Raw genomic sequence first — 26,295 nt, forward strand, 5'->3', positions numbered from 1 at the left:
TAATAAACATGACTGTCCACAGCAATCATAAAACACTGAGTTGGTTATAGCGAATGAGGAATGGTGACAGAAAACCCTTTCTTGGGTCAGAACTCCTACTCCAGAGCCTTAGGAAAGCAGAACAAATTATCTAAGTATGACGAGTACTTATAAAATACGTGCCAGATACTCTGCTATGTTGCAGACATAAGGACAAAAAATACATAGTCTGTACATACACACACGAATGCACATATGTATACGTGTACATACGTGTGTGTGTGTGCGCGCAGTAATCCCTTCCACACTGTGACTTTCCCCATCTCAGTTTCAACATACTGTAGGTTGGCATAAGAAATTAAATGGGAATTTTGGGGGAGTTTTGTGGAAGCCAAAGATGACACACAAAGGCCAGCAGATGACACAGAAAAAGTTTAGAAACTCAGAAATGCATAAAATATATGTATAGTATTATATAATATCAGCCTAAATTTTACAGTAAAGTTTTGTAAGCACCCTATAAAAGAAAAAGTGAAAAAAATCAGACTTCTCTGGTAAAAAGAAAAGGCCAAAACATTTTATGTGGATTTTCTAGATCAGGAGTACCTTGCCCCTAACCCTGCTCCCTGCCCCCTCCCCCCCATGTGGAAAGAAAGGGATTGCTGTATGTGTGTATATATTCATGTGTACATACCACACACGTATATAAAATCAGTCTTGATCTTCAGAGAGTTCATAAAGTAACCCCATCACTTGCCAAAGAAGACACACAGGTATAAGATCGGTCTAAAGTGGGTATCTCATTCCCCCAACCTCCCACTGCCGGTTTTTTCTGCTCTCCTCTTTCTCCTCTTGGCAGGGGAAGGGGGAAAAGGAGAATGGCAATGAAGGCAGCAGTGGTGGGTTATCAACACTGCTGAAATAAATGTACAGCCCACTGCAGCCCCAAAGCTACTGAGAGTCAGTAAGATGGCAGTTGTACCACTTCAATAGCAAGCCCTTATCCCCATACCTAGATAGACAAAAGCTGTGTCCCTCATCCCTACTCACTGTTCCAGGAGACAGCTTGCCACCAACAAAAGCAGAAAAGACCTTGTGTTCCTTGTAGGGGAGAAAGGGCTCCTGGCTCAGTGTTGGACTATTTACCAACTGTAATGGAAGACTCCTCACCATCCAGAACAGACAAATTAGTTGTATCTTACCCGAATCTCCCTTTGACCTTTATCCTGGGGGAGGCTGGGGGTGAGGGAGTGAGAAGGGGAGGGTACCAAGACCTGTGGGTAACTCAGTAAATTGACACTGAACCAGTGCTGCCCTTCCTGACAATCCAAATCCAGGGTGAGGGAGGGGAAGCTCCAGCCAGGAAATGCAGAGTGGCTGTGTTTGGAAAAGTCCCAAATTTATGAGCTGCTGATGAAATACCAAGACCCATTTACAAAGAGACTTTGCAAAATCTGTGCATTAGAATGAGGCAAACTATTTAAGAAGTTGCCAGTCAAAGGGGCTTTGCTGAGTCCTCTCTGGTGGAGATAAAAGAATGAGGAGGAGAAAGAAAAGCTTTACATGATTAAGGGGTCCCAAGTGGTGCCCATGGTGGTACACTGGTGTCAGAAAATCTAAAGGCAACAAGATTTGTATTTTTCTGTGTCCTCCCTATCTGCTAGGCAGGAGGCACTGCCCAGGAACCGCCACGTTATCACACTGAAGTGACTGAACATGAAACGTACCTGATCACTTTAACCTAAGACTTGACTTACACACTACTGGGTATACTTATTGGCAATTCCATTCCCTTCATGAAACCTCAGAAACTATCTTTGATCTCTTCCCCTTTCTAATCTCCACTCCCCAATAACATTTATCTTTACAACACATTTTGGCCCGTAACTCTACTTAATTTGCACTTTACTGCATCATTACTGTTCCTTATCTATCTAGGATAGATAGGTTGTGTGTGTGTGTGTGAGTGAGAGAGAGAGAGAGAGACAGTGTGTGTGTGTGTGTGTGTGTGTGTGTGTGTGTGTGTGTGTGTGTGTGTGTGTGTGTGTAACTTATCCATCCATCTACCCTCTAGGATAAACTATAAACTCCAGCGAGCTTTTAAAGCTCCCCTACATGCTGACCCCAGCCTCACTGGAGGTTATGCTTCCTCTCGCACCCTGAAATCCAATCAAACTGGCCTTCTCTCTATTCCTCACTCAAGACATTTCATCTCCAACACTCCGTCTCCTATCTCCATGCCCCTATCTCCATGCCTCTGCAGTGGCTGTGCCCCATGCCACCCCCTTCTTGTCTTCACCTCATCTTGTCACCCTCTTCTTCTTTTGGTTTTTTTTTTGTTTTTTTGGCAATTGGGGTTAAGTGACTTGCCCAGGGTCACACAGCTAGTAAGTGTCAAGTGTCTGATCTGAGGTTAGACTTGAACTCAGGTCCTCCTGACTCCAGGGCCAGTGCAACCTAGCCACCCCTCTCTCTTCTTTTAAAATGCAGCTCAGGAACCATCTTCTCATGAAGCCTTTCCTGATCTCCCCAAATGCTAGTGACCTTTCTCCCAAACTACCTTGTACTTAACTACTTGGCGTATATGTGCATGAATAAACATTATATTTATGTTGCATGTGTTTTTACATATTACGTGTTGTCTCTCCAGAGCAGCTAGGTGGCAAAGTGATAAATCGAGGGGCCTGGAGTGAGGAAGCCCTGAGTTCAAATCCAGCTTCCAACACTTACCTGCTGTGTGACCCTGGTCAAATCACTTAACCTGTTTTGCCTCAGTTTCCTCATCTTCAAAATGAGCTGGAGAAGGAAATGGCAAACTACCCCAATATCTTTGCCAAGAAAACCCCAAATGGGGTCACAAAGAGTTGGATGTGACTGAAATGACTGGACAGCAACAAAAGTTGTCTCTCCAGTTAGAATGTGAGTAGGACCTGTTTCATTCTTTGCAATATGTGGTGTGAATATGAGACAGTTTTATTCTTTGTACTTGGATCAGCAATACCTGGTACACAGGAGTTCAATAAATAGGTACTGATTGATTTCTATAAGATGAAAGGTTGGACTAAATGACAGAAGTCCCTTCCAGAGTTCCTTGTCTGTTTGTGTCTATGTCTGCCTTACTTCCCCAGTTAAAGAAATATTAAGGAATTGTATATTTCTGAACCTGACCAATTCAGTCCTCTCCTGGAAGGCCTGCCCCTCCCCCAACACAACATTTGGCATAATTGCTGGCAAATAGCGGGAGTGTTCAATAATTCATTAGAATCCTAAAATGGCAATGCTAGAAAGGGCCTTAGGAACAGTCCAACCCCTTCATTTCACAAGGAAAAAACTGAGATCCAGAAAAGGCTTATACAGATAGAAAGTAGCAAACTGGGGTTTTGAACCTAGGTTCTTAGTGGCCAGACCCAATGGATGCTCTTATCAGGAATCTTGTCTTGCACCATAAGGATATTTTAATTTTATAGATGAAAGAAAAAAAAACCCTGAAACCCAGCGAGTAGGGTTTGCAAAAGTTCCACAATGAGATAGTGACAAAATCAGGACCAGAGCACCCCTCTTGACTTCCAAGTCAGGATTCTCTTCCTTCATATTATCAGTGGAAAGGTCCCTGAATAAGGAGACAAAGAACCTGGATTCAAACCCCTGCTCTGACACTTCCTACTTTTGGTGACTTTGGGCTAGTCAAGGCTCTCTGGCTCTAAATTTCTCCATCTGTAAAATGAAAAGGTTGGATTAGATGACCTCGGAAGTTCCACTGCCTCTAAATCTCTAATTTGGACCTCTCTCCCATTCATCATTCCACTCAGAGTCCAAAATTTCCAGGCAGGGAAGTGTCGTTTCCTGGAAAGTTACTGGATTTGGAGCCTTCTGATTCCTTGTAAGATGCGGAGACAAATCCTTTGTCTCTGGGCCTCAGTTTCCTTACATGTAAAATCTGGGCACTGGACTGGAAGATCTCTAAGCTCCAGCTTCTAACCAATCCACGCACTAAAGAAATTAACTATGACTACTGGCATAAAATGTTGGCCTCCTTCCCTGACACCACGGCAAGCCCAGACTAGGGCCTGGGCAGGAGAAAAGGTAATCGTGTAATGAAACCAAATTACTATTTAGAGTTGAAAAAGACCTTAGAGGTCACTGAGAACAACCCCCTTCATTTTTTCAGATGAGGAAACTGAGGCCCAGAAGATCAAGTGAGTTGCTCAACACTTTCAACAAGCAAGACTCACCACCTTCATCACAAAGCTTTCAACAAAGCTGATAAATTCATATATCAGATCTCATCACTCAAAGGCAATGTTGACGGGCAACTATGTGGTACAGTGGATAGAGCCTTGGGCCTGAAGCCAGGAGGACCTGAGGTCAAATCCAGGGCTACAGGCTAGCTGTGTGACCCTGGGCAAGTCACTTAATCCCACTACCCCCAAAAACAACAGCAACAATGGCAATGGAGGACAGTGGGCCTAAAGTGTGAAAGACTCAAATTTGAATCCTACTTCCAACACTTGCTAAGTGACTCCGGGCAAATCAGTTACTCTCTAAGCCTCAGTTTCTTCATTTGTAAATCATGATAATCACAATGGTAGTGCTCAAATGAGGTAATATGTATGTAGAGATTCAAATGAGATAATAATGACTAAACAGCACTTTGAAAACTTAAATGCCAATCACTGTTTTACTACTGTTACTGTTTCTAAGAAATAGGAACCAGGACTCTGCCCAGTTCCTAAAAAATCAAGTTTCATTGATTCTCTTCATTCGATCATTTGATAAATAAATACCTACTGGGTGCAGAGCATTGTGCCGAGCACTAGGGAAGATGCAAAGCTCAGATACCAGCTCCGTGAGGGGTTTCCAGTCTAGGAGGAAAATAATCACAGACACCGCAAACTCTAATGTACAATACTACCTGATAGTCACCAAAGTGCTATGTAAGGCTTCCTAAATTATCGACAGAATTAATCCAGAGGAGTAAAAGGGTGCTTGGCAATCCAATGACTCCAGGAAGAGCTGCCAGGTCCACATTCATTTAGCCCTTGAAGCCAAGTTGCCTTCTGGCTACATACACTGCCTCTTGACAGCATGACCGAGAAATGTCTTAAATGTGGAGAAGAAAAGAGGGTGGAAAAAGTGACATGCTGCACAAGGCTTCCTAAAACCACTGATTAGCTGTGCTGTGCAGGCTCCACCAGAGTGCCATAGGGCTGGAGTTGGCATGAATGCATATTGGAATATAGTGAACTCAGCAACCCCAAAATAGGAATCTAGCCCCGCTATATTGAGGGCACTTTCACCAGACCTAGATAAATGGAAGGGGGGGGGGGATGAGGGGGAAGGGCAACAGTACTACAAAGAATACAAGAGAAAAAGATCAAGTCTATCAGGTAATAGATGAGACTTACGTAGTTAACCACAGCAATACTGGACCCAAGCCTCTAACCAGAGCTGCCTGGTTCCCTTAATTCAGAAATAGAGCACCAAGGGGACACAGCAAAAAAAGATACATGTTACTGAGGTTAGAGGAAAAAGGCCAGAAGAGCAGGCAGGCAAGGCAAGCCAAGGACACTCAACCCTGTGAATAACCCTTTCTTCCATGGAGCTGGCTTGTCAAGTTTCTCTTGACTTTCACATTAGATGTCTAGAGCAGTAATTCCTTACATCCAATCAAATCCAAAAAATGAGGCAAAAGATGACTTAGACCTTGGAAACCATTAAGCTCAAAGCCCTCCTTTTAAAGATGGGACTACTCAGGCACACAGAGATAAATCACTTGGCCAGGATCAAAAGTATACTCATTGATGGTGATAGTCTTAAAATTTAGACGGAAGGAACCTTAGAAACTATTCCAACCAACCTCTACTCCTCCCCCCATAGTTAAACATGATCAGATTAATACACCATGGCAAAACCCAGTAAAGACATACTTCACTGTATGCAATAGATGTGTTCTTTCAAAGTTGCTGACTAAATCCAATTTCTACATAATAAATGCAATTTCCTCACTGAGCGGCTAGTTATGAAAACTAGAATTGTGTTCCTCTAGGAACAAATTTGGCCCTGAGAATTTTTAAATTGTACTTAGGAATGCTGCAAATATTCTAAAAATTACATATGTAAGAAACAAAAGACTGTTTCCCAATAAAAAATACAACTAATAGGCAAAATAAATCATAAAATGAATGCAGATCACCTAAGGTCATTTTTATCTTCAGTAACCAGATTTAAAGATATAAAGAAGACCTCCTTAACTGGAGGAAACACAAGGGTACCAAAGTCAGTTTCTCTCGTACTACTCTTCCAGAAGTCTACAGTAGACTTCACTACATATTACTCTTTCTGGGTGCTTAGTACATATGTCCTAGTGCCATAATAATGAAAGCTATTGGCCTTTAGGAAGAGATAAACAGAGCTGATATAAAAATGTAGCTGAGGCAATGATACCAATACCAAACGAAGTGGAAATAGTACACAAATTTTTGTTGTTCTGTCGTTTTTCAGTCAGTCCAACTCTTTAAAGCAGCAAAAAACCTGGTGCCTCAGTGGGTACCAGAATACACAAGAGGAACCCAAATCGCAAAGCATGTTTATTTCTTTGATATGGCAAAGTAAGCAGGATAGCCTGAGTCCTCAGATTGGAGAGAGAATATACATGACAAAAGCTCCTACCAGGAAACCAAACTATTGGAAGGAGAATCAAAGAGGAAGAAAGGGTGATGATACACTTATCTCTGTCTACTGAACCCTTTGCCTAGGGCTATTGAGGTGGTGCAGTGGATAGAGTGCTGGGTCTGGAGTCTGGAAGACATGAATTCAAATCTTCCTCTGGACACTGTGTCTGCCTCAGATTCCTCAACCATATAATGAGTTAAACAAAATAGTACCTACCTTCCAGGGTTGTTGTGAGGATCAAGTGAGATAAAAACACAGTGCTTGGCACATGGTAAGTGCTATACAAATGTTAAATATTGTTATTATTATTGTTATTATTATTGTTATTATTATTATTATTAAGCAGTCATCCAAAATAGCCATTCATTTAACAAGTATTTACAACCACAAATCATATTCGTAGCACTATGGGACCCAGAGGGAACAACTCTAAGACAGCCCCTCCCTTCCAGGAGCTTCCATTCTAGTAAGGGAGAAAGCATGTCCACAAATAACTATAATATTAGGTGGTAAATAATAAAAGCTATATGAGTGGTAGAGATGTCCTGTTGGAGTTCAATGGACTGAGATACCTTTATGTTTTTGCTGGGGTGATCATCTAAGGTGGTAAGATTTGAAATTGGAGGATTTCAGTAGACAGAGAAGGGGAGAGAAGACATCTATAGAATCATAGCATGTTAGAACTAAATGGAATTTAGAAGTCATCTAGGCCAATGCCCTCATTTTACAACAAAAGCCAATGTTTGAAGGCATGTTCACATTCAGAAAGCTGAGTAGTACAGTTTGGCTTATATAAGGGAATAGTGAAGAATTTTTAATGGATATTAAAAAGAAAAAAAGGAAGGTAGATTTGGACCAGACTGCAGGGGGCTTGAATGCCAAAAGAAAAATCCTAAAGGTAGTGGGGAGCCATTTAAGATTTTAGAATAGGGAAGTGACATGATAAAAAGCAGTATTCTAGCAAAACTGATGGGTCTGTCTGGTATAGAATGAGTTGGAGGATTCACTCCCCCATCCCCATTACCCCTCCCCAACTTCTCAGAAAACCTATTCGCAGGGTTTCCTAGAGCTGCCTGAATATGGTCATAAAGTCAATCAAGCCCAGAATGGAGAGCCATTTTATGTGTGCCCCCCACCTCTCCAAGAAGCAAGGGCTTTAGGAAGTAAATGGCAGAGTAACTGAGGAGGAGCCAAAGTAACTAGTTGAGGAACTGAGTTTCCAAAAGAGAAAGCGCTCTTCTCTTCTACCACATTTATCACAACAGGGATCTCAAGGTTTGGAAAGTTACTGGACCATTTACTTCATAATTACTCAAACTTCAAAACATCCTAATCTATAACAAGCCCAGCTGCCTAGGCCCCTCTCTTTCTGGCCTTATTAATACTCCAGGGTCTCTCCATGCAAAGTCTTGTTAATTAATTACATAGTTAAACAATGAGACGGAAAATTCTGCCGCTATCTATTTAAAAAAATCACTGCCCCCTGAAGTCATGTTGTCCAGGGGTGTGCTGAGCCCCGGATTTCACTTAAGGACAGCAGGCGCCATGGCCATGGCCATGGGCTATGATTGTTTACAGCACATGGACAGGTTCCACACCGAGGCCCATTTGGTGGAGTTGATTTAAGGCTCTCATTAAAATGTTCCTTTGTTGAGCACAAGGCAGCTTCCCCTTCCTTCACACACACACACACACCCCCCAGGAGATTCCAGACCTCATGTCCCATTCCTCGAGCTCCCTCTTGGTACCCCCCCCATTCCCTCCCCACCACCACACACTAACGTCACAGGATTAACATCTGAGGAGTTGGTCTTCTCCTCACCGAAGGAATTTAGCATTTGCTGTACATGGGCACTGAGGCTCTAGTTCCACAAGAATACCCACTCCTGGAACACTCCTTTCGAGGAGCCATCACAGCATTAAAAAAATACTAAAAGACAGAGCCTAGAAGACAGCCTTTCCCCATATGGTTAGAGGACTCCTCGATCACAGAAACAACCACCAAACTTCCTTTCGGAACAGATGTGGATCCAGCCATATGTAATAACTAATCTGCCAATCACATTCTTTCCTTCAAGGGGTCTGAGACGAAGTATCCCAGGACTTCTTTACCTTTATGTGCAAACACTTGTTACTCTTTTGCTTCCACCAAGTCCTATGACCTGAGGCACAAAAGGTAAAGATAACAGAAATTCACCACCTCTAAATCCCCCCCCAATCAAATTCACTAAACAGGTGTCACAAATTATGACTGGGTCAAACGTGCAGTACAAGCAGAAAGCCAAGAATACGTCCAGAAAATTCATCTCACAGGGAGCACAAAGTCTCAGGGAGCAGCTGCTATTATGGGTCAAGGAGGCCAACTATCTCAATGCTGCTCCAGAATTCTCCTCTTAGGTGTGAGCAAGCCAGCAATTAGGATAGCCACAAGCTTGGGGGAGAATTGGGAAAGGGTAAATTCAGGACGGTGTTAAAAAATATAAGACACCAAAAGATATAGATCACACACACACCTCAAACGAAAGTGCCTGGGCCCTACAAAAAGAGAAGGGATAAACTTTTCTGCTCGTGCCTTCTAATTCAACCAAGGCTAGATAAATAGAAAGAAAAGGGCCAGCAGGCATGAACTTTTTTCAGCCTTGGCCCCCACCATGCAAGACAGAATGGAGACTGCGGAAGGGGGTCAAATCCCCAACAGAGCAACCGCCTACGACCTCATTATCCACCTCTTCCCGGGCCAACCATGCCCGATTTTGGCAGGGGCCAGCCTAACTCCCTGGTGCCAGCGGCAGTCTGTGCACAGCCCGTGCCCAGCCGGCCTGAGAGGCTCCTCCGGGAGCCGGGCAGGGGGCTCACTGCCCTGGATGGGCAGCGAGGGGAGGGGGAAGCCCCCAGTCCGTCCCCTCGGTGCGCGCTCCCCAGAATCCCGCATAGCTGCTTAGCAGAAGGAAGTAGGAGGGAGCCGGACCGGCTTAACAAAGGTCCATCCGCGCTCGGGCAGACGGATGGATGGATGGTTAGATGGATGGATGGCTGCGTGGAAGCCCCAGCGCCCCTGAGCGCATCCCACCTCCCCAAAGAAAGGGCTCGGCCCGCAGCCGGGCACCACCCCGCCCCACCAGGCAGCCGGCCCCAAGCGGGTAGGGCTCTGCGGCTCTCCCTACTCGGGCCCCCGGAGCCCGGCAGCCCGCCGCCGCGGAGGCAGGAGGAGGGGCGCCCAGGCCAGGTCTCTCCCGGTAGGTACGGCGCAGCCCTGCCGCCTCGGACAAGGAGAGGCCGCTGCCCAGGTAGGTTGCCTGCGCTCTCCCCCTGGGCGCCGGCCCCGCTCCGCGCTGCGCACCCCGCGCTCTCCTCCCAAGGGCGCTCCGCTGCCTCGGTACTCACCACTCAGCAGCAGGAGAAAGCCGAGCAGCGGCGGCCGGCGGGAGCTGCCCGGGGCCCCCGGCTCCGCTTCCATCGCGGCCGGCTCTAGAGGAAAGGACGAAAGAGGAAGAGAGGGAGCGAGGAGCGGCTCCGCCGCGCGGCGCAGGACGCGAAGGCGCTGCTGCTAGGAGCCGGGGCCAGCCCGCCGCCGCCGCCGCTGCAGCCCGAGCTGTGCCGAGAGCAGCCGAGCCGAGCCCGCGCGCCCCGTCCCCCGAGCAGCCCGCAGCCGCGCGCCTCCGCCAAGGGAAGCCCCGCCCCTCGACGCCCCCTCAGAACCCCTGTCCCGGCGGCGCGCACCGCCCCCCTTTGCAACCCGCCCCCCTGAAACCCCGCCCCTTCAGGATACCCCTCACCCAGGCTGCTCCCAGAGCCCCGCCTTCGCGGATCGCCCCGCCCCTCAGAAGCCCACTCCCACTCCCCCACCCCCGCTCAGCCGCAGTTCGGAGCCCCGCCCCTTTAGTCCCCCCACCTAAGCCTCCATTTAGAGCCCCACCTTCTCAGGACCCCCGCTCGGTGTCAGCCTGGTACCCCGCCTCCTTAAAATCCACATCTTAGCTGTGGTGCGGGGCCCGGCTCCCTTAGAATCTCCTCAACCTCTGAGTTTCATAAATTGGGCAGGATCTGGGAAAGACCGGGTGGGGATGAAGGGCAGTGAAGGGGGAGGGAAGATGGAGATGATGTAGAAAGAGGGGGAGGGAGGCGGATAATGGGGATAGGGAGGAGAAAAGGTGAGGGTGGTAGGGGAAAAGAGAAGGGGGAGGATGGTGTGGGAAAAGACCTGGTGGATAGGAAATGGGGGACAGTACAGGGAAGGAAAGGGAGGGATGGAGGACAACGTGAAAGAGACCTTTGGGGGAATGAGACAATGTATTGAGGAAGGAAGGAGGTGAGAGGGAAGAGTGTAAGGAAGAGAGGTGGGAAGAACAGGGGACAGTGTGAGGAGAAAGGAGACCTGGGTGGGATTGGGGAGAGTCGGGGAAAGACACATTTGGGAGATGGGAGTGATGGGGAAATTGTTTTTGAGAACAGTTGGAGATCTTAGGAATTGTGTACTAAGTCATATGGGTCAGGCTTGGGGCTCCCCTCAAAAACTATACAAACAGGGACCCCAGGAAAAATAATCTCAAAAGAGATTGGGTGATTTCAGACCAGTTGTTTAGTCCAGGGAGGGGTCCCCCCCAAGTAACCTTAACTCTTACATCAACCTTAGAAAGACTGTTTCCTTGGTGTCCTCAGGACTTGAAGCTAATTTGAATCCCCCAGGACATGGCTGCCAACTGGAGAAGACTCCGCAGGGAAGCTGTGGTCTGGCTCTGGCCCAGCACCAATCTGAACCTAAAGCTAGAAAAGGCTGGCCTCAGGAATGCAGCTAGCAGAACCTTATTAGCCAGGCAACTTCAGTCCCAAGTCCATTACTGGACAAAGTGAGCTGCAGGAAGCCTCCATGACCAGGGGGTCTCTAGTGGTGGGTCTGCCTGACTTAGTCCTTCTTCCAAGCCTCTCAGTGGCCCCCTCCCCTCCCCACACACACATTCTTCCTTTGTTGTAAGAGCTGCAAGGGGTGTAGGAGGAGGGTGTGCAAGAGACAGACTCCACAAGATAGGCTCCAGCTGCTGCTCACTCCTTCAGGATGTGCTGAGAGATCACAGTGTCTTCTTTTCTAGTAGGCTGGGGAGGGGGGTGGCTATGGAGTGAAGAGAGGGACCAGGACTGAAGGGGTCCAGCTTAGCCTTCACTTCTGCCCAGCCTTAAGCTGAGAAAATGGTGGGGGGAGGGCTTCCAGAATCCCAGAGCTCTGGGTGAACAGCTCTCCCTCTGCCCCAGCAACAGAACTCTAGGGACCCACATGGCCACCACATGGGAGAGCCAATTTTCGTTACAGCTAATACTTTTTACAGAGCTCTTCCTGACGAATCCTTGACAATCAAGTCTTGCTAATAAGCTTACTATGTCCCCAACCTCAATCTTAGAGCATATGAGTTTCAACACAACCCCCAAACCCTTCACTGGCATCCTTGAAGACCTCACAAGATAAACTGGATAAGGAAAAAAGACAGATACCAATAAAAACAATAGCTAACATTTATACAATGCTTCAAAGTTTGCAAAGTACTTTACATATGTTATCTCTTTTGACCCTCACAACAAGCCAGTAGGTGCTGTTACTACTCTCATTTTACAAATGAGGAAACTGAGGCTCAGAGAGGTCAAACGACCTGCCCAGAGTCACATAGCTAATAAGTGTTTGAAGCACAATTCAAACTCAGATGTTCCCAATTCTTAGGCCAACACTCTAGCCATTACATTACCTAGCCACCTATACTTCCTCTTTCTAAGCACATGATCATCTCTTCTTCCTTTTCCACTGGTCTCTAGTATTTACCCTGGATCCTACCCTATTCCCCCAAGACAAATGTGGAAGACTCGTATCCTGATTATTTTATTTAAGAAAAGTGAAATATTTGGACCTGAAGGAAAAGAGCATATAAAGAAAAGAGAGGCCAAGGAATAGGAATTTGGCCAGTCCAAAGACCCTTCATACTAAAACGATGATAGCAGGCCTCAGCTCTCCATTCCTGTGGCATACCTGCTTCCTAATCCAGTCCCTGGAGGACTTAGCACTACTCTAGAAGACAGCAGAGGAGTTAAAGGCAGCCCAGCAGGGCCTTCCTGAGGGTGGAGCCAAAGCCCAAATGGGTAGAACAACCCAGCAGTTTACAAGTTTTCATCCCCACTGATCCACCAAGATCTGACAGTCTGTTGCTTAGGACATGGCAGAGGCAGGAGCCACAGAAAATGCTGTATGTTTGTAGAATCACAGTAGGGAAGATCCTAAGGAGTCAGATGTCAGCTGCTTGAAGAGAGGTTCATAGTGCTAGCACTGAGGCCTCGTGAGCCCTGAAAGAAATCACACTCCATCAGGCCAAGCCACCCTTCCAAATCCCTACTCCCTGTCCATTTCTCCTCCTAAAAGGATGGGCTGTTGTGACCCATCTCATGTCTAGGGCTTTGTTCTTTCTCACAGTCCCTAGGATATGCTTTATATCCTCTAAGATTCAAGCTTAAGAAGGGGTTGTTTTTTGCTCTTCATTAAAAGCGGTGGGGCTTCTAGGATTTTCCTTAAGTCCTATTCATGTGGAGAAAATAGCTTGGATATTATCTGTAGATCACAGACCTCAGAGCTGAGAGGGACTTGGAAAACATGAGTCCAAACCCTTCATTTCTCAGATTTGCTGCCCAAGAAGGTAAATGACTTGCCCACAGTCACACAGGTAATAAGGAGCAGAGTTTGGGATTCAAACCTAGGTACTTGGACCCCAAATCCACGGCTCTTTCTACTAAACTATGTCTCCAAATCATTTATTGCTATGGATGGTCACTTCCCCATTAAAGCAGTAACTTGCCCTTGAACCAATGTCACCTTTTTTTAGTGTTTCTATTTATTCCCTCTCCCCCATACCTGAGTCCATTCCCCCAGAATTACACAGCAAGTCCATACTTCTTTGTTCTCTACCTTTCATCTCAGATATGCCCTTTGATAACCCCCAATAATAAGCATGCTTAGCCTTCTCTCCCCTCCTTTCCAATGCCTCCCATCTGAATGATCTCAGATGGACCCATTCCTTACTCCCCTCCCCCCGCCCAAGTCTCTCCTACTTGGACTCTGGCTGTCAGTCCTTACTTGATTCCTCCCCAGCTGCTCCCCTTCCTACTTCCCACCTAGGCGGCCCCCTCACCTGAAGGGACTGCTCACTGGGCTGATTTAGATGGTTTAAGGAGGCGGCCCGCTTCATGTTGCTACTGTAAGGGAAAAAAGAGAGTCTCCTTAGCATACCTCTCCCTAGGTCTGCCTGCTCTGTTCCTGTGGGTTCCAGGATCCCCCACTATTGCCTCAATCACTCATTTTCTTCACTTGCCTTGTTCCTTCCCTCAGTTCTTGCTTCTCCGATGGGTTCTCTTTTTGGGCCGTTGCGCTACACACCCCCACCTTCTACCTGGAACTCCCCCTCCCCAGCCAGCCAACAGGCCTCCTTCCTTCCTTTTTTTTTTTTTGGCTAGGCAATGGGGTTAAGTGACTTGCCCAAGGTCACACAGCTAGTTAAGTGTTATGTGTCTGAGGCCACATTTGAACTCAGGTCATCCTGAATTCAGGGCCGGTGCTCTATCCACTGCGCCACCTAGCTGCCCCTGGCCTCCTTCCTTCTTGTGTACTTCAGTATTTACTTTTTTTCAGGAAGCCCTGGCTATAAGGAGGGGAGGAGCTCAGGAAAGGCCTTGTTTACCCAGTTAGCTATCCTCCCACCCCAGTGTGTACCTGGAGGATCGAGGCTCACTTCCCTGCAGCTTTCTTACTAGCATTTCACTGCTTCGTCGAAACACATCTCGGATCTTGCCTAGAGAACCACTCCTCTGCAGCGTCCCACTACCATCCTGGAGGGCAATGGAGGGGAGGGCAGCTGAGAGGGAGGCTCAGCAGACTCTCACCTCCCCCACCCAATTCTACCCCAAGCTCTAGGCTCCTGCACCCCATGGAAGGCTAAACCTGGATCAGGTTCTTTATCAGGAGAAGAAAGATTCTGTTACCCAAAGCTTCTTTCTACCCGGATGGGAATGTGGCATGAACAGAGAAAATGCCAAAGAAGAATAGGAAGGGGGAAGGAATAATTTCAGGTCCGACACTGTGCCCAACAGTTCTACCCACATACCTCCAAGAACAACAGAAGGGACAGGGTATGGGGAAAAGAAAAGGGGGGAAAAATCACTCACCCCTGACCACTCTACAGCCACAGAGACCTCCTCACCCCCTTCAAATTTAACACTGGCTCCAGGGCTCTCCTGGGCCTCTCCAAGCAGCTCCACTACCTTAGTCTGGCTGATGGGGTCTGTGCCCTGGCAGGAAAAGGAAGGGAGGAGAGGTTAGGGTTTTCCAGATCTACAGATTCCTTAGGATGTTTTTCCAACCCCCAGCCACAAACCACCCACCTAGAACCATCACCCCAATGTGACTCTTCATGGCTTAGCCCACATAAAGGTGAAAGGTCATTCCCCTAAATTTTTCTCCTCTTCCCCTTCTAACAAAGTGTTAATTGGGTCTGGACCCCTGGTGAAAAAAAAAAGGGTGGAAGGAAACAAGCATTAATATAGCACCTACTATCATGCCAAGTGCACTAACGACCCTGAAAGATAGGTGCTATATGATCCCCATTTCACAGATGAGGAAAGTGAGGCAGGCAGTGGTTAAGTGACTTTCCCAAGGTCATACAGCTAGTAGGTGTCCAGGCTGGTTTTGAACTCAGGTCTTTGATTCCATGGCCCAGCACTGTATTTATTCCCTGCCCTACTTAGCTTAGAAAACAATGTGGGCTCAATGTCCTCTTTAATTCTAGCCTTCTTTTAAAAAATTGTTCCCTGCTCCTCCCACTTCCACTGAACCAGAGAAGAGCCTGAGCTACTCATCCCCAGGGTGTCTCTCCCCCGATTTCCTCCCCTCTCTAGTTTCCTACCTGTTTTCTGGAGCGTAAGGCACATTCTTCCAGAGTCTCAGCTGCCTCTAGCTTCCCTTGGCGGCGGTAGAGAGCCCCAAGATTCCTCAGAGTAGTGTTGACTGTAGGGCTGTAGGTGGTGAGGCCAGAGAAGGGAAGTTGGATCAGAGAAGGGATTGTAAAGATGATATCAGAAAGAAGACAAGAGAAAGACCAGGGGAGGTAGGACCTGAAGTCTAGACAACTGGGACACAGAAAAATAGCCTAAGCCTATTCTTATTCAACCACCTCAATCGGACCCTGAGATACTCATATCCCTCTTACCTGCTGACTTTGCATGCCTTGTACCACCCTCCATATTCAGCATAAGGTATGCCATCCCGGTGCCGGTTCTGCAAAAGGGAGTGGGAAGAAACATGAGACATAAGGAACCTTATGAGGTGAGAATAAGGACAATGCTAAAGCATTCTTAGTATCAGAATCTGGGCTGTGGAAGGTGCCCTGAGCCAATAGAGGTAGTCGAAAGAGACTTGGGGGGATCAGAAGAAAAGAATGAAACAGAAAAAAGCCATCCTCAGTGTCCCAGGGTCTGTGCTCCCAGACTCACTTTGCTCATTTCCTCTCGCTCCTCTGCATGCATCCATATGGGCTTGTGGTCATCTGAGGGGGTGGGGAGTAACATATGGGACAGGAAATAGAAAGTTTAGAAGGATATGGCTGGGTCTGAGGGAGTCAATTCCCAGGGGCAGACCACACTGCCCCTGGGCAGTAGGTCTAAGTCACCCCTGGGAGCCACTGTAGCTTTAGGCCATGTTCTTCCCTTTGGCCACCCCCAAGTCCCACACACCCACCATCCACAGACCCAAACTCCTGCACGTGGGCCCGGGTTAGAATCTCCTTGTACAGAGTTTCAGCTTCTGCATATTTTCCCTGTTTCAGGTAGCAGGAAGCCTGGGGTAGGAAGCAAAAGGAACAGATGGGATATTATATAAGAGATGAGAAGAACAGGGAGGTCAAGAGAGAGGAACAAGATTTCTCTCAGAGAGGTTACAGAACAACTTCCTTGCCCCTCCCCTAATCTCTCTCCATCGCCTTCCACCCCAAATCTAGCCTTCCTAATCCTGCCATTTCCCTAGTTTAGGGCTAACTTCCCAGGACACCCGGCCTCAAACATCACTCTATCTTTCCCCTTCTCCCTTGGAGAAAGGCTTGGCAAATTCTGAAATTAGTCAGTTCCCACATCCTACAGCAGCTCTCGCCCACTCCTCAGAGCCCTAGGGTGGAGATAAGAGAAAGTACAGAACTATAAGGGTAGAAGCACTACATAACCACGTAGTTGCCAGGTCATGACCCTAACCAAATGACACCATAAATTAAAGTGCTTTGCAAACCTCAGAGTGTCATATAGATGTTAACTATCATCATTATCACGACTGCTATTACCCATCTCTTCCCACCAAACAGTGTCTCCAGTAGGAGAATGACCAGGTAGACTAAGGGGGATTCTGAGGGTTCTGATAGCCTTAGAGGCTCCTCCCTTCCTTTTCCTTCCTCCCCTCACCAGATTGTTCTTGGTGCGGGCCACATTCGGGTTGTCTGGCCCCAGCTGGCCTTCATAGATGGCCAGGGCCCGGCCATAGTACCGCTCTACTGCCTCATATTTGCCCTGGTTCTGACACAGGAGGGCCAGGTTGTTCAGCTGCTTTGCCACATCTGGGTGGTCAGTGCCCAAGACCTGGCAGGGAAAGAGAGAGGAGAATGAATGCAGGTCGTAGGGTAGGTGGGAAATGAGCCAGAAGGGAGAGAACTGAAGAAGAAAGCAGAGAGAAAGAGGCAAGGGCTGGGGCAGAATGAAGAAGATAGAGGAGGGCTGGAGAGAAAGAATCCCAGATCTAGGAGGAAGGAAACACCTTTTCTCGGATCTCCAGGGCTCGCTGACACAGTGGCTCTGCTTCCCTATACTTGCCCCTCTTCCCATACAGCACAGCCAAATTGTTGAGAGTGGCAGCCACCTGTGGAGAAAACCCCATCCTTGTCAAAAGCCAGCCCTGAAAAGACAGCTCAAAACACCCATCAATCCAAGGGTACAGGACTTCCCTTAGGGACACAGAAGCTGCCACTTCAAGGATGCCTTACTCCCTTTATCTTTCTTTCCAGCAAATGGGCTCTACTGAGGAAATAGCTAGATAGGATTTAAAGGGTAGCTATCCTAAGCCCACCCTCCCCCTGTTTAAGAGGTGTAAAGGAAAATCAGACATGCTAAGATGAGATAGGGGAGGCAGAGGGAAGGATGCTGACCGCTGGGTGGTCCCGGCCCAGGGTGCTCTCACGGATGCTCAGGGCGTCATTCAGCAAGTGGGCTGCCTCCTTATACTTGTTCTGGTCCCTGCAGGTGGACAGGACCCCAGAGTTAATGGGGATAGGTCATCCTGTACCTACATGATCCCATCTCCCTCTAGATAGCCCAGGTCATCCCCATCAGTCACACCTTATTCATATTTAGCCCTTTTTTCTTTGGGGTATAGGGGACAGCTAGAAAAGCTTCTCCTTCTATTAGGAGGACAGAAAGCCTGGTGTGAATACCACTGGGAAGGACTCACTGATACCACAAAACTTGTATATATGGAACAAGACAGGTCTTTCCCCTGAGGAAAGAATAGAAGGCCAAGAAGAGATAGTGACTCTGATGTATAGGGGATAGGGAGCTTAGACATAGGCATCTTATGGAAAATGGAACAAATCAGAAGGCCTAAAACACAGGAGTGAAAAAGGTAGAAGTTGGGGGGAAAGGTAGGAAGGATCTGGGGACCATTCCATCATCTTGAGTTTTCTATGTACACTGCACATAGTAGGTGACAAATAAATGTTTATTGTTCTTGCTTTTGGTAGTAATCAGGAAGACCTAAGGGAACCTGAGAAAGGGAGAACAGGGCCTCAAGTAGGGTAGAAAAAGACAGATATACTGACTAGGATGATGGGGGGAGGGGTGGGAGTGTAGGGTGGAAGGGTAAGTCTTACCGATAGACCAAGGCAAGGATGTTGAGCATGGTGGCTACATCAGGGTGACCTCTGCCTGAGGTGCGCTCCAGGTCTTCTAGGGCCTGTTTGCAGAGTGGCACTGCCACCTCATATCGGCCCTGAGCTGCATACTGGATCACTAGGTTGTGCAGGGTCCGAAGCCTCGCTGGGATCTCATAACCCCCGTGCTGAGCAGCTGAAGTGCCCTTGGGCACTGGGACAGCACCATCCCAATCTCAGAGGCTGGCACTGGGCCCACAAAGGACTCCTCTACTCATCTGGGTCCCACCCCTATCCCCATTGCTTCCAAGCACATGGCTTTTCCCTCCATCAATGGCCCCCACCCTAAGTCCATCCTCCGTTCTTACCTCCTCCCCTGCCTGTGCCTTTTAATGACACAGATAACCTCCTACACTTCTCACCCCAATCCCTTTATACTCCATGCCAATTTCTATGCCATGCTATGCCAGAACCAGGGCAAGAATGAGGAAGCAGAATGTACCAGAAGTGGGTGGCTCTCAAGCTGCTTATCTACAAGAGGCAGCTGAGGCCAGAGAGCACAGGCTCTCCTCTCTATCTGATTTACCCTCTAGTCCCAGGGATGGACTCACAGTCATGGCTGGGCTCTTCTTCCTCTTCATTGGGGAAGAGATCATCCAGGGAATCCTTATTGGAGTTGCCCTCTTTCTCCTCCTAGAAGAATTGAAGCAGTACATGATGGCAAAAATCCCTTCCTGACAGGAGATCCCTGTAGGAACTGTACAACAGGGCCACTAACTTGTGGGATCTGTAACTTACAAAACCATCCATCCTTTTGATTCTAGGAAGGACAGGCCTTAACCTAAACAAATGTGGTCTCTTGAATTTTTAAAAACCCAGCCTCATGGTCACCCATGTTAGAATGTCACATACCTCCTTCCTCACTATTCTACCTGTGAACTGGCTCCTTCAGAAAGCTTTTCCTTATCAACCCTCCCCCATTTCCCAATTTGTTAGTACAATCTCTACTTCCTTCCTCCTACTCAATTCAGGTAATTACAGCATTGTATTGATCTGTATGTGCTTATGTGGATTATGTGTCTTCCTCATTTATCCTGAAGGCACGGAGTGTGTCTAATCTTTAACATGTACTCCAAGCATCTAGGCTAGCACTAGTCCCTTCCCAATACTCAAGATAGATTTGTTGGCTGACTCGCACTGTTTTTTTTAAAAATTATTATTATTTTGTTAAATATTTCCCAATTACATATTAAAAATTTTTAACAATCATTTTTTTAAACTTTGAGCTACAGATTCTCTCCCTTCCCTCCTTCCCCCCATCCTTGAGCAGGCAAGCAATTTGATCTTGATTATACTTGTGAAGGCTGACTCTCATTGTTAAGAAGTTCTTCCTTATGTCTAACTTTGTTCCCTTGAGACAAGATCCTTTCTCACCATAAAGACTATCATCCTTACTAAAGTACTGTCTCCCACAGTTTCAGAAAAACTTAGGAAGACTTACATGAACTAATGCAAAGTAGTGAGCAGAACCAGGAGAACACTGTACATAGTATCAGCAATACTGTAACAAGATCAACTATGAAAGGCTTAGGTACTCTGATCAATACAATGATCCATGACAAAGGAATCATGAAGAAAATTGCAATCCACCTCCAGAGAGAGAACTGATGAACTCTGAGGGCAGAATGAAGCATATTGTTTTTCACTTTATTTTTCTTGCCTTTTTTTGGGGGGGGGGGAGAACATGGCTAATATGCATGACTTCACATGTGTATCATATTGCTTACCTTCTCAATGGGTGGGGGAGGGGCTAAAGGGACAGCGCATTTAGAACTCAAAAAAAAAAGAACAGAAAAAAAGATATCTGTAGTGCAAAAAAAAAGAAAAAGAAATACTACCCCCATCGCACCTTTTCAATCTAATTTCCACTAATCCTCAATCAGCACCAATGGTCTACCTCCCCTCTCTCTCATACACTTGACTTCCCTATCCCTACTTTAAGCCTTCAGCTCCTACTTTGGTGCCCCGGCAGAACACCTGGGTTTCAGTCCTACCTTGGACACTTCCAGTTCTGTGGCTTAACTCACAGAAATCACCTGACCTTCCTAAGCCTCATTTATTTGTGAAAATGTGGACAATCCCTCTTGTACCATCTCCCTCCCAGGGCTCAAAGAGTCTGACCGTGGAGGGTAAGTTCTGACAGATCCTATCAAAATGGGAAAGATGTGATGGACTATGTGTCTGACAGTCCAAGGACCAGCCCAGCTAATTTTGGAGAGAGTCATCTCAAGTTCAATTGCCTGTCAATGGGTGGATTTTTTTTAGCCCCTTCAACTCTCAGAGATCACCTAACAAGATATAAAAGAGGTGTCATTTGTGTTGGTAAAGGGAGCACCTCCGATGATGAAATTATACCCTGGAAGTATGTGAAATTATATAATATGAAATTATACCCTAAAATAATACCTTGGAAGGACTGACAAAGTGGCAAAACATAAGAAGCACTGGGCACGGAACCCAGCAATAACTGGGTTTGAATCCTAGCTCTGGCATGTCCTATCTATGTGACTTTGAGTAAATTAACCTGGCCTCTCTAACCCTTAGTTTCCTCTTCTGTAAAATGGGGACAAATACCTGTACTATCTACCTCACAGGACTGTTGTGAGAAGAGTCCTTTGTAAACCTTAAAAAGCTACATAAACATGAACTCTTAGTATTATTATTATTGGCCACGGTGCTAAGCACATGGTAGGAGTTCAATAAATCTTTATTGGTGCCTGCTTGCTGGCCTACCCTCTGCCCAAGCCCTGGTACTGTGTTCTGCCCTTTCCCTGCCACCTCACTCACCACCGGTGGTCCATCTTCATCATACTGCCGAAGCTGTCCCATAAACTCCAGGTGTTTTTTCTCCTCCTCCAACTGGGCTACTGCCTGTTCACTGCGCTGTAGGCGCTGCTGGGTACCTGCCAGCTCATCCCTAAGCCACTGGTTCTCCTGACACAATCGCCGCACCTGGGCCCTAAGCTTCTGCTTCTCTGACTCCACTGTGCCCAGGTGGTTTGCCAGAGCCAGCATCACCTGGGAAGAGAGGATTAGACTGAAAGATCTGTGGCAGTGTGGGAAGAACACTAGACTGGGAGTTAGAGGGCTTGAGTTCAAATCCCAGCCCTGCAACTTACTATCTATGTGATCTTGGAAAAGTCATTTCACCTTTGTGGGTCTCATATTCCTCCTCTATAAAAGAGGTTGGATTCAACATCCTCTAAATTCTCTTTCGTCTTTAAATCTACACTCCTATTAAAACCACCAGGTGTATGGAAGGAGGGCAGCTGAAGAAATGATAAGGGTGTGTCATAGATCGAGCCTTAGTTTCCTCACTCATAAAATGAAGGAACAGACTAGGTGATCTCTGAAATAGAGAGCAGGGTACAATGGAACAGAAAAATGCAGAGGCCAGAGCCATGTGAAACAGAAAGTGCTCTCTCTTACTGGGTTGTTGAATCATTTTTGTTCAGTCATTTTTCAGTTGTTTCCAACTCTTTGTTGGGGTTTTCACATTTGGAGTTTTCTTGGCAAAGATACTGGAGTGGTTTGCCATTTCCTTCTCCAGCTCATTTTACAGATGAGGAAACTGAGGCAAATAGGGTTAAGTGACTTGTTCAGGACCACACAGCTGGTATGTGTCTGAAGCCAGATTTGAACTCAGGGAGGTGAATCTTCCTGACTTCAAGCCTGGCACTCTGTGCACTATGGCGCCACCTAGCTACAGTCTTAGCTAGTCAGTTTAACCCAATTGTTCTTTCCCAATCGTTCTTTGCTCTGTCCTTTATCTCTTTTACTTAAGTCAAGTCAATAAACACTTATTAAGTGTACACTATGTACCAGGCACTGTGCTATGTGCTAGAAATGGCAAAAAGGCCATCTCTGATCTCACCGGACTCACAGTCTAATGGGAAGACAACATGCAAATGACTATAAACAAGCTTTATACAAGATAAATTGGAAATAATCAACAGAGGAAAAACACTAGCATTAAGAGTGGTCGAGGAAGGCTTCCCATAGAAGGTGAGATTTTAGCTTAGACTTGAAGGTTGAGAAGCTAAAAGGTGAGGAAGAGCAGAATTCTGGTCAAGGGAGAGATGCCTGGAGTGGGGAGATGACATGTCATGCTTCAGGAACAGCAAGAAAGCCAGTGTCACTGGATTGCAGAGTAGAAGATGATAAGATGTATTAAGACTGTAAAGGTAGGAAGAGACCAAATTATGAAGGGCTTTAAAAGCCAACAGAGGATTTTATCATTTATCTTAGAGGTAAAAGGGAACTACTTAGAGTTTATTGAATAGAAGGGTGACATGGTTAGACCTATGCTTTAGGAAGATCACAACTGAGTAGAGGATGGATTTGAGTGGGCAGAGATTTGTAGTAGGGAAACCAGCTAAAAGGCTATTGCAATAGTCCAGATGTAAGGTACTGAAGGTCTGCATCGGAGTGGTCGTGGTGTCAGTGGTGAGCGAGAGGCATATAAGAGAGATATTACAAAGATAAAATTGACAGGATTCTTTTTACTGACCCTCCTCTCCCCACAACATATACCTCCCTCACTTTTTCCTGTCCCTCTCTCCCAGTTCTTTGTCCTGAATTTTCTTCACAAACCCACTCATCCTCCCCTTGAAATCTTACTCTTATCCTATCCTCCATTCCAGCCCTCTGTTTCCCAGTCTTCCCAATCTCACCTGTGCTTCCCCCAGACCCAGCTCAATGTTTTCCATGGAACGGCGAAGCTGCCGGGCCTTCTCATGTACCAGTCCAGCTTCATGGCCCTCATGTTGCAGACACTGAATAGCATGAGCCAGGCTCTGTAACACTGCCTGGTGCTCGCTTCTCAGTGCTTCCAAACCCTGGCTCACCAGCCGAGTGCTCCCCAGGATTTCCTCTTGGCTCAGCCGGTGCACTGATGGCTCTTCCCGCTGTCCCAGCACCAGTCCTGACATCCTGGGTTAAGGGATCCCAACCTGGGCTGGGGAGAAATCATGGAGAGAGAGAGGCAGAGAGAGAGAGAGAGAGCTGTAACAATTTTGTTTTGTGAGGAAGAGATATCATGATGAGAGTAAGAGAATAGAACTTAGTATATCAGGGAAAGCAAGACTCAGTGTGTGGAGATTAAGACTGGAGATAAGTAAAGTTCAGCAGAAGAGACATAGTAGGAAGAGCAATGGAACTCAGAGCTGAGCAAAGTGTTGAACAGGAGAAATACACAAATATTACAGAAAGTGGAAGGGAAGAGGCTGGTGTATAAAGGGGAGGGACAATGGGCTTAGATGGCAAAAACAGGACTTGGAATTGGGAGAGAAGGAGATGGTGAAGGAGGTCAGTGAAAGGAATAATAGAGCAAAAGAAAGAAAGACAGATGATAACTATGTTCTGGAGAAGGAGAAAGAGAGAAGTAATAGTTCTCACAGTGTAAAAGATACTGGAGGGGCCTCAGCAGCAAGGCTTGGACATAGTTGTCTCCATAAAGGTTTAGTCCTTTATTTCTCTTAGTTACTCAAGGTGCCTTGATCCCAATCTCACTCAGCCTTGGTTATCCCCACTTCTTCTACAATTCTTATTCTCTACCCTCTTCTTCCCAGTAATTGGGAAGCCCAGTAATTGTCCCAAGCCCTATCACCCCAACCAAGGGCAGAGACTTGGACTGCAGGGCTGAGGCAGGAGCCAAGAGCCAGGAGCTGAGAGCCAGAAAGAACCTTACTCAGCTCAGCAGACTGGGAGACGCCTTCTACAAAGTCCAAGAGTCCAGTCCCGCCTCAACCTCCTCCCCCAACTATTCAGAGCACCTGTCACAGAGCCCCACCTAGAATAAATGCCCTTTTTTTTTTGCTATATGCCCAGGCCCCAAACCCTCCAAAAGAACCATTTCCCCTATTTCCCCCAAGAAACACTAAGCCACCCCCGAGCTCAGATCCTCTAACGGGGAATAAGCATGAGTAAGGAGAGAGCTTGCCTAGAAACCCAAGAGGGAGCAAAGTTCTGTTTCCCCAGGTTTATTAGTCAAGAAGGATCCTTGTACCTAGAGGGAGGTGAGAGTACAAGGGTCGGTTTATGTGGAAACAGCAGAGGACACTCTCATTCTGCTTTGTTCCTCCCACCTCTACCCCAGGCAATTAAAGTAAGGGATAATTCCCCAGTACTGGTGAGCAACATTTACTGACTTGCAAACTCAAGTGTTATTTTCCCAAGACAAACTAGGAAAGCAGAATGTCTGCCTAAGAGTAAGAGAAGGCATTATAATCTGAGTCTTTGAGGTTAGCTAGTAGGTATGGCTTCATGAATTGGGGGAATGAGGTGGGGAGAGGAGAAAAGGCACATAACCCTCTACCTGTCTGGGTGGTGGGGGGGGGTTGGTCTGTCTATCCTGGAAGCTATAATATAGTAGCTATATAATAATATGTAATATATAATAGTTACATATGTTACATTTTCTCTAACCTGACAGAATGTATGTGTTACGTCTCAAGGTAGAGATAGGGAAATCTATTTGTTTGTTGCCCAAGTGTCACCTAAGGAAACAGAGTGATAACTATGGATCTATCTATTCAAGAGGAAGAGAGAACCAAGTTTATCTGTCTTGGGGGGTGGGAAGGGTATCTGTCTGGAAATGCATGCCTGTCCCATGAGAGTGGGTAAAAGTCTGGGATAGAGAAGGATTAGGAGAGAAACTGTTTGTCTGCTTGTCCTACTAGGGAATGATTATGTGCACATGTCTGTCTGCCTCTTTGTCCTAGAGAGATGAAGATGTTTGTATGTATGCCTGCTGTAGGACAGAGTGAGGATGTGTATGTATCTATTTATCCTAGCTGGGGATGAGGGCATGCATCTTTCTGTCCTAGAAGGAAACGAGGGCATGTCCATATCTATCAAAGAGGAGATGAGGATGTGTGTATGTTTACACACAGTGTACATATACAGTCTGTGTGTCCAAAGAGAAGAAAGGTATATGTGTCTGTGTGTCCTAAGAAACAGTAAGGGTGTCTATCCAAGGAAGAGGTTCTTATCCGGAGGGAGATGTGTGTCTGTCTGTCTGTCCAAGGAGGGGGTGAGAATGTGTGCATATGTGTCTGCCTGTCTGTCCAAGGAAGAAGTGAGGGTCTGTGTGTGCATGTGTGTGTGTGTCTGTCTGTCCGTCCGTCCGAGGAGGGGGTGAAAATGTGTACACATGTGTCTAACTCTCTGCCCAAGGAAGAAGTGAGGGTCTGCGTGTGTCTGTCTGTCCAAGGAAGAGGTGAGAGTGTGTATGTCTATGTGTCTCTCCAAGAAGGGGTGACGTGTCTGTCGGTCTCAGGAGGGAGTGAGACTGTGTATGTGTCCATCGGTCTGTCCGAAAAGGAAGTGAGCGTCTCTAGGTGTCCGTCCTCGGGAGAGGAGGAGGTGAGGGTGTGTCCGTCCGTCTGTTCGGGGGGTGTCTCTCTCTGCCCTGGGGTGCCAGAGTGGGAGCCTGTCTAGCTGGGGGGAGAGGAAGGGAGAAGACGGAATTCTGCCCGAGACTCACCCTTGGTACGTCCGTCTGTCCGTCAGTCCGCCCGCTTCCCCGCCGGTCCTGCCCCCTTAAATCCAACATGGCCGTCGCTCAAGGCAATTGTTTTGACGGCTCCTGGGGGCGGAGTCTATCTTCGGTCACGCGGGCAAGAAACCTCTCCGGGACTGGTTGTGGCCAGCGACGTCC

General features: G+C 46.9%; 2 protein-coding genes across 4 annotated transcripts in view; both read right to left on the reverse strand.

Moving 5' to 3' along the window:
• The window catches only part of PTK7 (protein tyrosine kinase 7 (inactive)), an 88,120-nt gene extending 77,832 nt beyond the window's left edge, over positions 1-10,288 (reverse strand). The window contains exon 1 of the mRNA XM_020976883.2: positions 10,036-10,288. Within this exon, the coding sequence (XP_020832542.1) occupies positions 10,036-10,108 (73 nt within the window). The 5' untranslated portion in view covers positions 10,109-10,288. The remainder of the gene's footprint in view (positions 1-10,035) is intronic.
• A 1,850-nt stretch (positions 10,289-12,138) lies between these two features.
• On the reverse strand, positions 12,139-26,228 carry KLC4 (kinesin light chain 4). Of its 3 annotated transcripts, none has more exons than XM_020976871.2 (16): positions 26,122-26,227; positions 23,309-23,592; positions 21,423-21,653; positions 19,187-19,268; positions 18,576-18,789; positions 17,856-17,943; positions 17,468-17,569; positions 17,119-17,292; positions 16,409-16,508; positions 16,165-16,217; positions 15,882-15,949; positions 15,579-15,687; positions 14,842-14,964; positions 14,390-14,505; positions 13,812-13,875; positions 12,139-12,972 (listed from the first exon to the last, which is right to left on the reverse strand). In XM_020976871.2, exons 2-16 carry the CDS (start codon positions 23,564-23,566, stop codon positions 12,922-12,924), a joined length of 1,833 nt encoding a protein of 610 aa, XP_020832530.1. In that variant the 5' UTR covers positions 23,567-23,592; positions 26,122-26,227; the 3' UTR covers positions 12,139-12,921. The 3 variants fall into 3 exon arrangements, with proteins under 3 accessions (XP_020832530.1, XP_020832533.1, XP_078011475.1); XM_020976874.2 differs by having other exon boundaries at positions 23,309-23,587; positions 26,122-26,213; XM_078155349.1 differs by lacking the exon at positions 21,423-21,653 and having other exon boundaries at positions 26,122-26,228.
• Between the last annotated feature and the right edge of the window lie 67 nt (positions 26,229-26,295).

This window comes from Phascolarctos cinereus, unplaced genomic scaffold (genome assembly GCF_003287225.1).
Source record: "Phascolarctos cinereus isolate Bilbo 61053 unplaced genomic scaffold, phaCin_HiC Scaffold_5;HRSCAF=322, whole genome shotgun sequence".
Classification (NCBI taxonomy): Eukaryota; Metazoa; Chordata; class Mammalia; order Diprotodontia; family Phascolarctidae; genus Phascolarctos; species Phascolarctos cinereus.

Coding starts and splice junctions, on each gene's coding strand:
- KLC4 (XM_020976871.2), bottom strand. CDS start 23,566: ATGTCAGGACTGGTGCTGGGACAGCGGGAAGAGCCATCAGTGCACCGG. Junction 16,509..17,118: donor CCCGCACCAAGAACAATCTG/GTGAGGGGAGGA, acceptor TTCCTACCCCAG/GCTTCCTGCTACCTGAAACA. Junction 12,973..13,811: donor CCAGTGAGCAGTCCCTTCAG/GTGAGGGGGCCG, acceptor GATTTCTTTCAG/GGCTCACGAGGCCTCAGTGC.